This window comes from Cyphomyrmex costatus, unplaced genomic scaffold, assembly GCF_001594065.2.
Source record: "Cyphomyrmex costatus isolate MS0001 unplaced genomic scaffold, Ccosl1.0 scaffold2, whole genome shotgun sequence".
NCBI lineage: Eukaryota > Metazoa > Arthropoda > Insecta > Hymenoptera > Formicidae > Cyphomyrmex > Cyphomyrmex costatus.
Window position 1 is genome coordinate 1,029,477 of NW_017276038.1, and position 12,422 is coordinate 1,041,898.

At 29.3% G+C, this 12,422-nt stretch overlaps 1 protein-coding gene across 1 annotated transcript; it reads right to left on the bottom strand.

The window, feature by feature from the left end:
- Window positions 1-8,662: 8,662 nt before the first annotated feature.
- Window positions 8,663-10,664, bottom strand: LOC108773218 (troponin C-like). The gene is made up of 5 exons (XM_018538957.1): window positions 10,598-10,664; window positions 10,291-10,318; window positions 10,058-10,201; window positions 9,701-9,952; window positions 8,663-9,131 (listed from the first exon to the last, which is right to left on the bottom strand). Exons 1-5 carry the CDS (start codon window positions 10,598-10,600, stop codon window positions 9,097-9,099), a joined length of 462 nt encoding a protein of 153 aa, XP_018394459.1. The 5' UTR covers window positions 10,601-10,664; the 3' UTR covers window positions 8,663-9,096.
- Between the last annotated feature and the right edge of the window lie 1,758 nt (window positions 10,665-12,422).

A 12,422-nucleotide genomic window follows, 5' to 3' on the forward strand; every position in this document is an offset into this window, starting at 1 on the left:
TTGATATAGTAATTATTTTGTATTTTGCTTTACATTCTACTTTAGATCCTTGTTTCATGAGTTCTCCTTTAATAAACACAAAATAATCTAGCGTATACTATCTGTTATTATGTTATCTGATTTCGACCCCACAATTATTTCAATAAAATGTAATTGTACACAGCATTCTGTTTACTTACTATTGACAATTGAGGTACGTTGAGATTAGACCAATATCAGTCGATCGCGTTTTAGGCACTTGTACTTTCTCGCAGCGGGACTTGTTTCGTTGGCTAGGTGTAATACGCGAAGGAGACTGCAAGTAATTGTGGCAAATCGTTCATTCTAGCCTTCACCCACTTTCTCTTTCATAGGCCGAGTTTAAGTTAACAATCGGATCTAAATATGTCGAGACGTATAATGCAACGACAATATCCGTGTTTCATTATTTACAATACATTATAAGAAAAATCTTTTGAATTTTTTTGTATGTATTATAGAATTGATTCTACACAGTATCGATACTTATGCCGCATATCCTTCCTTTATCTATAAATCTTACTATTCTTTGTAATGCTTTTTTTTTTGTAATAAATACGTCGTCAGAATATTGAAATTTTTTAATCGAAAGTTATTAAGAATTAGAACACAAAATAAATAATAAATGATCTTTCATTTGAACTTAGTATTTTAAACAAATAAGATGGAAATATTCAAGGACTCTTAGTATAATAATAATTAATACAAATAGAAAGGGCGATGTAAGAGTCAAGTAAAATTTTCGTTTAAAAATAATACAATATATATATATATTTAATTTCAAATTTTAAAAATTAATAAAATATAAATATATAAAAAGTATTAGTATTTTAACACAAAAATATTTTATTTTAAATTTGATTATTAAAATTTAAGTATTTATAATAAAGATAAGAGTTTATCATACCTATATGTGTAAAACATATTTTTAATATTATTAAATTAACAAATTTAAATAAAAGAACTTGTTTAATATATTTATTGTAAATTAACACAATCCGGAAAAGATAGAATTGGACGTAAAGAAAATACATAGAAATCAAAGAAAGCGCGGTAAATATTGAATTATATAGATAAAAAGTACAAGTGTAAAATCAAGTATAATATAATCAAATTATATGTAATCAGATACCTTTTTCTATTTTTAAAAGAAATTAATATCACACACATACACAAAGTAAATAATATACTAGTTAGTAGACATAACCCAATTCGTTGAACAAAGTGGTACCAAATTTTAAATATGCTTTTAATAACATGTACGAGATTCAAAATAAATTTATTTATAACAATTTCATAACATATTTATTTAAAATGATATGTATATCGTTAAAAGCTTAATATTTGATATGTCTTATCACTTTGTCCACAAGTGGTTTATGTCCACTAACTGGTACATTATTATTTACCTTACATCATGATAAAATATTCGGGAAGCATCGATTAACTCTGAAACTATCTGAAACTATCTCAGTTATCGAATTCGCAACAGCTGACTCGACTTAGGCGCCTAATTGGCGGAGAAAGTCCTGTCAAACGTGGCGTGTACCGTAATTAAACGAGCGTTTAATCGCGGTAGTGCATTTCTGAGAGCTATGGTTTGTCTCTTGAGACCATTGCGAATAACCATAATGACGTTAGATACAACGCGATGAAGAAGTACACATGTATGTTATTCCTGCACCTACGGTGTGTTATATCACTTCTGTCAAGTTAGCACATTTTTAGAATTTCAATGTGATTAATAGAGTTTCATTTGTTTTAGAGAGCTTCGGAATTCTTAACTTTAAAAAATTTGGATACTTTGTGTTACTGCGTTTTATTATATGTATTATATGAAAGGTATAAGATAAGATTAGACTAGATTTAAATCATAGAATATTAAATTTCCGAAAAAATGTTAATCAAGGTTTCTTAAGTTAAAAATTAAATCGAAGTTTCTTTGTTTTATTATTATATTATTATTACGCCTTAATTTATTTTTAATTAAATGTTGCTTTATTGTCACTTTGTTGAGCGCATACTTAAAGTGAAATTTTTTATCGAGCAATCATATCAATATTTTATTGAAAATGCTTGTAAGGGAAATCACGATCAGAGGTACATCGTAACTTACTTTCGAACGCGAATCTCACTTTAATTTGAGTCGTACATCATACGCAGCTGATGAATGTAACACGTAACTCATTATTATAGTATTATCATATATCATAGGGATATACTCTTATTTATTATATGTTCATTCCTAACAAAAACTTAAATTTACTTTCTTGATAGGTACAGCAATAATTTTAAGACTCAATGACGAATTTGAAAAAACCGAAACAATTTTTTTTATTTTATTACCTAATATTTATTTAGGTATAAATTGTTTATCGTTTTTATTCCTACATTTATATTCCTGAAAAAAAAAAACTTACTATTTTGTAATTAGAAAGAAAGAGCTTCGTTAAATTAGATTTTTAATTAATAAGATGTCACAATCAATGTAAGCAAAATTTATTTAATCCGTTATCAAACATTAATGATATTGTAACGTTATTATTTTATAAATTGTCGTAAATTCGTCGAAACAATTTTGTTTGCACAATTTTTCTTTGCAATCAAAGGCAAATGATATTTTTGTAAAAAAGCATAGCTGCTTTTAATAGTTACAATTAGGTACATGTACTATATAATAATGTAATATCCAGCTATGATAATCATATATATATGATGTATAGGGTATTAAATATGATTTAAGATGAACTACAGAGAATTAAAATTAATCATTAAAGAGATTAATTGGAAAATTATTTGCTATTTCTGCAGTCCACCTTGGCTCTAAGAAAAAAGAGAATAATTTTCGCTTTTAACATTATAACTCAGTATTCAATATTTAATTCAACATTTAAATAACTCATAATTCAATATTTAAATTGCAGTAACTCGTCAGTAATCTTATATTGAATATTCGCTTATCGTGTAAGTACATATCAGTCATGAGAGCCATTGAACAGGAAATCTAAGACGAGTCAGATTTATTGACAACATACGGATTATATATTTGATAATTTAGACTAAAATATCAGTTTGTTCCGGATTCCGCTCATCTGATAAACGCAAATTACCTATCACGCAATAAACTTTCTCGTATAATTCATCTTCAAGCGTAGAAATAAACCATATAAGCTTCTTAGGTAACGGCGTAAATCAGGTTATTTAATTTGCTCCTTCTTGCAACCAATTCTTGTCAATCTATTCAAAAAATTGTCAGACGTCTATAATTATTATTTTACTTTCACTAAACAACTATACAGCAGTCTTGGTTAAATTTTGACACATGCGCGCTATTTACGCGATTTCTTGGCGTGATACATTTTTTCTTCGCATACACGTATCGAAATCGTTTCCGTTTCACCATACACGAGGTCAGTCAATCGTAAATATATACCGCGATTTCTCGAATAAATGTAAAAACATAATGTTTTACTAAGGGAACATTATTTAAAATTTGTCTTTTTAGAACATCTCTTACAGAAGTACAATTTAATACTGATTAATTTAATGCGCAAGAATCTGCACTATAATTGAACATAGTTCTCTTCACTCATTTGTGTTGAATATTTCTCGGTTCATTTACTTAATATCCGTTTACATATGTCATCTAAAAAAGACTGTCTTTCTACTGGATATTGTGATTAATTTAATACCTGCATCATTAAACATCTCGGTTACATTGGTAAAACGCTTACACGAAATTCGGGAGATTCAGGAAACATATTATAGGATTATTCGAAATGGATTCTGATCGGAATTTAATCCGAATAATTCCCTACAATATGTATCCGAATATTCCGAATAATTCCCCACAATATGTATTGAATCCTGACTAAGTTAGGTGATATTTTTCTCATATACGCATACAATAAATTATTTATAATACTTCAATAAAAATGTTTATATTAATGTCAACATTATTAAATTTCTTGTCAATTTAATGTACAATATTGCGTTCTTCAGCTTTAGTATATCTAATAACAAATTCGATTGGATGCATTTAGTGCGCAACTGCGCATCGATGCATATTAAAATTGTAAATGTTGTATACAAATTGATATAAAAATATATATTTAATGAAAATATAAAAACGAATTAAACGGATGAAATCCTCAATACATTTTGTTGTGCTGTTAAGTAAACTCTATATTTTATAATTTAAAAGTTTACATTTTACTTTTACACAGATTAAATCAATATACAATAGCTTTAGTATGTTCAACCGAATTCGTTATAAAACTGTATTTCAATACCAACAAATAATCGGCGCCTAGTTTAGTTAAACTAAATTCGCAATTTTTTCACTAAATATTGTTTAATACTCAAAATGAATAATTAATCACTATTTTTTAGTATTACATTATTGGAAAAGGTATTCTTATTAAGTCAAGCAAATTTTTATAACCGAAACATATTTAATATATGTAATTAAAATGATTTACTTTATTATTTGCTTTTTATTATGACTTATTGTCGTACATCATAAATTAATATTTTTAAACTTTACAAAATATATTTTTTAGTGTATACACAAGTTTACTTCACAATTGAAAAATTTATAAAATATTACGTTATATACAAGGGTAGTTTGATAAGCCCAGACAAAGTCTAAAATATATTATAGCACCACCAATACATATCAAGATTACTTTTAGTATTCGGCAACTCTTAGATGATTACACACCAAATCTCAGTTTGTAAATTTTATTATATATATATACTTATTCAAAGAATTATTATTTATCTAAACAAATACTAGAAACTTTTTAGGTATAATTGATAAACAATAATAAACTAGGAAGAAAGCCATTTTACGGTCAAAGCTGGATCACAGTGCTTATTATAATTGTGTGAATTTTATATACTGCGTATGTAGTCCCCCATAAATCGCCCCCCCCCTCCCCATAAATATTATTTATCTAAAGTTATAAAAATAAAAAAAATAGCGTGATTTACAAGATATAATAGACGTATTTATACATATAATAGACGTATTTATACATATACTTATTGTCAGAACGAATAATACATTTTGCTTTTTTTGTGCAAGAGATTTAGGAGTTAAGAATTTCATCGGCGAATACTCGTTTCGCCATCACATTTGACTTACATGTCGATTGTTGCTCAAATAAAGATCGCTGAACACGATAGTCATCATCACAGGATGTATGAATGTTATGAGTACGCACTTTGATATAACGTATTATTTCATCATAATACGTGCTATTTCACTGCGGAAGCAGGAATTTTATTTCATTTTCTACAATATATATGTATACCTACTTTCTCTAATAGGAACCGTTAATGCCATTTAATTCCCTCGCGATTATTACACAATTTGAAGTGCGAAAGAAATTTTAATAGTCATCGGTTGACCGCGCCAAACCAGTGAAAGAAATATTTCTTCTGTATAAATTATTACGAATGGCGCCTCACTTATCGAAATATCTTAAATAATCAGTGCGGAAATATAAATTACCGTAAAACTGGGGCTTAATTTCAATTAGAAGATATATATATGATATATACGATAATTCACTTTTATCTTTATGATCAAGGAATATCTCTCGTATAATCAACGTTACGAATGTAATGTAGAAATCTAGATTCAAAATGTTCTAGTTCTGTCCTTTTTTAAAGGAAACAAATCGCTTGCAACAGATACTCATATGATACTTATGAGCTATGAACTATGTAATATTCGATATACAATATTTCGAATTTATTGTGTCTAAAATAAAGCAAAGAGTATGTAATTACATTCAATGTAACGATATCACAATAACTGAGCAAAGTAAAACTTCGTATAAAAGAAATATATTTTTTCTATAACTTAATTCTTAAATTTCTGAGTCTCGAAATAACTTATTTATCTTTAAAATAAATTAATTGGTACATATTTAAATAATTTATTTAGTTCTTTAATAATTCAATCTTTAATTTTGATTTAAGAAAACTGAAGATGAAATTATAATTTAAAATGTTTAACATTCCGAAATCTTATTTAAAATAAATAGCGTGGTACATAACGAGATTCAAAGATGAAGATTAAAACATGAAATTGCAATAATGAATTTAAAGCAGTTCTTATAAATTAACCTGCTAATTTTTCAATTTATCATGCGTGAGATCGCGTGTAACACGCAATATGAAGCCAAGAGATGGTTATCTCATTCATATTATTATATTCATATGACATCGACTTCATCATGTAGTGAAACTGTATAGTATTATATGAGACGATCGAGTTCATTGACTGTAAGAAGAAACGTAAGATCAATAGATTGGATCATTGAACATAAAGTTATCAAAAAATGGTTTCTTTAAATGAAAAAAATATTTATTAAAAAGAAAAAAATTTTTGGTTCGATTACCAAAACGGTTTTTTTTAAATAAAAAAAATATTTGGTTTGATTAAAAAAATGGTTTTTTTAAATGAAAAAAATGGTGGGGGGAGGGGGTGCGGTGGATCGAAGATAGTGGATGTGTGAGTGAAAGGTGAGAGGGGATGTTAGAAAGTTTCAATACGGCCTTGAATGAGGAGAAAAGAAGAAGAAAAAGAAGAAGACGTTTCTTAATTTCTTATTAAAATCATCACCTTTCGACCGCTTGTATCTCCAGAACGGTTTGATCGATTTTAAATTTTTTTGACTCAAATTTCTCGTGAGGATGCCGCCTTTCAGGACATATAACGTTTGATTCAAAATTTTTTATAAAAAAATTTTTTATATTTTAGTAGTTATGCATCCCCGAAGAATAGACTTTGGTGGCTTGGGATAAAAGACTTGTAGTGTCTTCCAGTTTTTGAATATGGCCGGAGACACTACCGCGTCTCCTGACAACACTTCTGGTTTCAATGACCATGACAAATAATTGTGCTCTTAGCGAAATCCGAGTTCTCTGTATAATAAATGGATCGGCCATTTTCACGCGAAACAGATTAGTCCACGTCCCACGACAACGTGAGAATCACGATATAATTCTATGACAGAATATTTCAGATACCCGATTTGGTAACGTTTCTCATAGCATGATTGCATACGCCGCGACGTTTATTGCTGTACTTATTATTACGTGGTTCATTTTCAGAACGGAAATGCCACTGATCAGACAGCTAGTGATTGGTATAAACGATTGCGAACATTTATTTTAGACGCGTGAATCTATTTTTATTCGTCATCACGTTTTGGTTTATTTATATAACATTCGTATCTTATCATATTAAAAAAATTAAAAATATTTTAATAAAAATAATAAAAATTTGATAATTATACAGATTATATAGAGGACTGCGCCGATAACCTTAATCTTGACATATGTTGTCATAACCCTGAGTGACCTCTAACAGGTTTTACTTGGCGATTGCTCTTCGTTAAAAAGTTATGAACAAAAAGTTTAAGACATAATGTCTCATTTCTGCTACATGAATTATAAGCTAAGGGTCGCACGACTTCCGTACTGTTGTATGTGGATTTCGACTTTCCACGCGAAGCAAGAGCTACCTTACACCAACAAAGGGGTTGGGTTAAACTATTTTTAACATTACAATATTCGCCTATATGACCTATATATACAAATTCATATCTCGTTAATTAACCATTGCGAAAATTGCAAAATGGTAGAGGATCTTTTGACACAGTTTAGTCTACTCTATCTACACAAAAGCGATAGAAAAAACTTACGTGACACCCTGTATATGTGATCTATAATTAAGTCATTCTTTTTTAATTTCTCTCTACTGATTTTAATGAGAGAAGAATAAAATTAATAATTACAAGATGTTTTAGTTAATTTTGTAGGTACCTATGCAATTTCATGCAAATATAAAAATAGATGAATATAAGTACAATATAATAAAAATTTTTACAAATTTATTTAAAACTATAACATTTTTCTTCTTTTCTCAAGCTTTATTTTAAGAGAAAATATACTTATTAATTCCACAAATATGTACACAAATATATAATATATATTTATTAGTAAAAGTGATGTGTGATGACGTTTGTTAAATATGATATTAGCATTTATCTCAGAAATTGTTTATTAAACATATTAAATGATTTAATAATAGAAATAAATAATACCAAAAGCAAGAGAACTTGTAATAAAAATTTAATTCCGTAAAAATTACTAAATTATTTAATACGTTTAATAAAATTGTCGCAATTATTGTGAATTAATGAAGCTACGTTCTGTTAGCATAATGCATGCGTATCATGTTATCATTGTTGTTCGCAGAGTGTTAAACAAAAATTAAAATAATTTTTCATGCACATTGTGCAACGGAATGCACATTATATGCAACGGAATGCAATCTTTATCACGTTACAGCATTGCATAAATAATATTTAAAAACTAATAAAAAAATTTACAAAATTACAATTTCTTGAAACACTCTTGTGTTTGTTGGGAATGTATCTCGACGTCAAGACTTACGAAGAAAGTAGCGCCTCGTATACTTGAACGCGGTGCGCTACTTTGTGCACCGGGAAATGTTGTTCAGGGGCAGGATACTCACATATAAAAAGAAATGAGTACACAATATTTATGTAGAAGTACTTAATAATTTAATAACTTATACGTATATTAATTTACATTACACATTGGACCTTTTCATACTTTCACATGTAAACTCCTAATGATATTCATAGAGTAGGAAATTATAACTTTCTTCGCGACACGTCTAGAGATAATTACGTTGGAGCTTTGCACGTAGTTGTTTTGCCGTGACGAAAAAAGTTCGCTACTTTATATATTCGCACAAACGCCGTTTCGATTTGACGCACTTCAGAATTTTCATTGCTCTTGGCATTGATTAAAATCGTTTAGAAACGCTGTGATCTTCGCCTTGCACGATGAAAGTCAGTCAAGGATACGGATAATCAAAAACGTCCAATTTTCCGCATGGCCATAGTTTAGTGGTTTGCAAAAGCGTGTGCTTGGATAATGAACAAGGACGCTCTCTCTGATAAGCGTTGCCAATTGCGCGGCTAACAACCAACCTCCGAGTGCCCATCTTCATTATCAGTTCCTGTTGCCTTAGTCGTCGCCTCCCGTCATGACTTCCATAAACTCTGAAAGCGCGCAAAACGCAGGCGTTAGTATAATCAGACGGCGCCTCGCATTTCCCGCGGGCTACAAACTTGGCGAACCACCCAAGGCGAGAGACTTATTGAACGTTCGATCGACTTTGCTATTAGTGCGGTTATGTTAAGTTTCGTTGACGTTGACATGCACGAAACGAATTTACTTGGCTCGGGGCTTCGTAACTTAAGTACGTTTTAAATGAACTACTTGGCTTACGAAGCGTGTCACATATTATCGTATCTTACAAATTACAGTTGTTAATCGTGTATCTAGAGAATTTCTTAAATATATTATTTTTAATGCCATAACGTAAAATTATGTTAATTTTAATTACTGATAAATTTTAAATGTTTCATTATAAATATGTCATGTTAAAATAAACTTTGATATCTTTTAAATATTAAAAATATCAAAACGAAGTTATCTTTTTACTAAAAAGTAACTCAGTTGCAAAAGAAGTTTAAAAGTCTAGATAGCACGCGGTTAGAAAGCTTTTTAATTTTCCCGGATAATCAATAGCTGCGAAATGATAAAAGAAAGATGATGATAAAAATACCGTCAAAATCGAGCGTCCCTGATCCATCAGCATCGATTTCTTCGATCATTAGATCAAGCTCTTCCGGTGACAGCTTGTCGTCGAGTTCGTGAAGGATGTCGCGAAAAACAGCGGTAGTTATGTAGCCGTTGCCTTCTTTGTCATATAATCGGAATGCCTCGCGTAATTCTTGCTGCATCGCCTCCGTATCTTCTTCTACTAAGAATCTAGCAGCCAGCGTGCAGAATTCTTCAAATTCGAGTTCTCCGGAACCTGAAAAAATATACATCAGTATATCAGTAGAAAAATATATTAAAAACCCGCTCAGAAAATGTAATTGACAGAAAATCGATGCAAAGTCGACAAAATTTTGCTTACCGTCTTCATCGACTTCACTAATGATTTCCTGCAGCGTGTTTTCGCTGAGCTCGTGACCCAACATGGTCAATATTGTGCCTACCATATTCGTACCAATACTGCCCTTCTTTTGTTGATCGAAGGCATCGAAGGCTTTCTTCAGCACTGTAAAACATAGAAAAGCGATAGTTATTTTAAATGTTTTTTATTATTTATCATAACATAAAAAGATGTATTATATAAAAAGTACTTACAGGCTAACTGGTCCTTATTGAGATCATCCTGAAAATATAACAGATATTTAATTATTGTTTATGACTACACAAACTATTAATTCACAAAAATAAAATTTTCATAAAAGTACACAAAAAGTAAATTAATTTTTAGTTATATCTACTATCAGTATTTAATCTTATTTGTCAAATCATTGTTTGCACTTAATTCAATGTTTAATTATATTATTATGAGTTTTATTTGTACATTTGATTATTATGCTTTTTGTTAAGAGAATGTTAAAATTTAACAAATTATTTTCGCGTTTGTCAAAAGTATATGGCTTGCCATTGCGATGATAACTATACGCGCTGCTCGTGGTACGTTGGCTTAGACGGTTTATCTGGGTATGCACCAGATTCTGATGGTAGACTTCTGTTTTAAGTGATTTTAGCGATGATCTTCTGTCACGTGATTGACCAGGTAATACCTACATCCCAAGTCTAGCGGTTTTCAAATTCATCGAGGACGTTCTCCCCACTCTATTTTCTTAGACACGTTTTACCTAATTATGTAGAACTCACGGTAATACGTATGATTCGATTTAAGAAATCTTTCACGCTATTGCTAGTCACACGTTCGATTTGTCAACGACAGTTCCAAATATTATGACATTCCTACATGACAAAATTTATGCAAACCTAATTTTGCACGCGATTCGTGCAAATTATATTAATTATGATGTGAAGCATATAATATCTAACTGCAGCTCTATCAATTAGATTATAGTTTTATTTTAACGAAACATATTTATATAATAAAAAATTTTTTTATCAGTAACCAAAATAAACAATTTTACATATTAATTTATTAGAGATTTATATTAAATTTATTAGTAAATTTTTGTAATATCTTGTAAAAGTTATTCTGTTAAATACGTGGCATATACAGAAAAACACTTTATCTATTTCTAGAATTATAGATACAGATAAATTTTTTTATATTTTTTATATAATATGATAGAATTATTGAAATTATTTCTTTTATATTTACTAATTAAGAAAAATTTCTATATAAGCGGGTCTAAATAATAGTACATTATATTATTTTTAATTAAACGTTTTTTTAATTTTTTATTGTCTCAAATCTTCCAACCAGTGACCATCATCGAGATATTTATGATTAAAGCCTGCATTGTCGAGACTGCAGAAGCAGTTTATTATGAAATGTAGTGTCTGAATGGCAGAATTTATGAGCGACATAATGTGTGACTGTGTGGTTGCAACAATAGACAGAATTGGCGCACCGCCGGAGAATGCATGGGTGATGCTGACCCAAAACGGTTCTATGCAATAATTGTGCACGTCTTATTCTTAGACTCCTAATTATAAGCTCATAAAGCCCGGTGACTGGCATTATATTTAGGCAATCTTACCGTTCATTCCGGAATACAGTCGCTTGCCATCGCATGTATTGTTGAGTTCTTTGATACACGTCTCTTCTCTACATTTCCGACAAAAGTTTACAATAGATTATATTTCTGTTAGAGAATCGTGAGTATAATGCCACGGTTAATGCGTGTGAAGCACGTGCTACAATCGCTGCCAACACGCGAGCTAGTATATTTTCCAATAGTATATAGACTTCTTGTATATTGATGATAACATACCATTTTTTAAACTACTATTGATATTATAGAAAATATTATAGAAATTTAATGAATATCAAATTTTATCATCTTACTAGATATTAATAAAGTCTTTTTAAATAATAAAATTATTTTTAAAAACATAGATTTTACTTCTATATCTATTACATATTATATTTTTCAAAATTGAAAGATTAAAAAACAATGATATTTTATTATAATCTGATTAGAATGAATATATACATAATCGTTTTTGAGGTTATTGTTTTTTACATACAATCGATGTTTATTAATTTATAATTTAGAAGTACACATTTAAAAGTTATAATATCTTAAATATATGTTTACATTTACTATATGTATATATATTATATATATATAATTACATATTACATGAACAAAAACATTATAAAATTTTGATATTTGATAAAATTAACAGCTAGTATGTGTGTGTGTGTGTGTGTGGGGGGGGGGAGGATTAAAAATGAGTGTCAAAATCTTGGCACAGAGAATAGCAATTTTGCA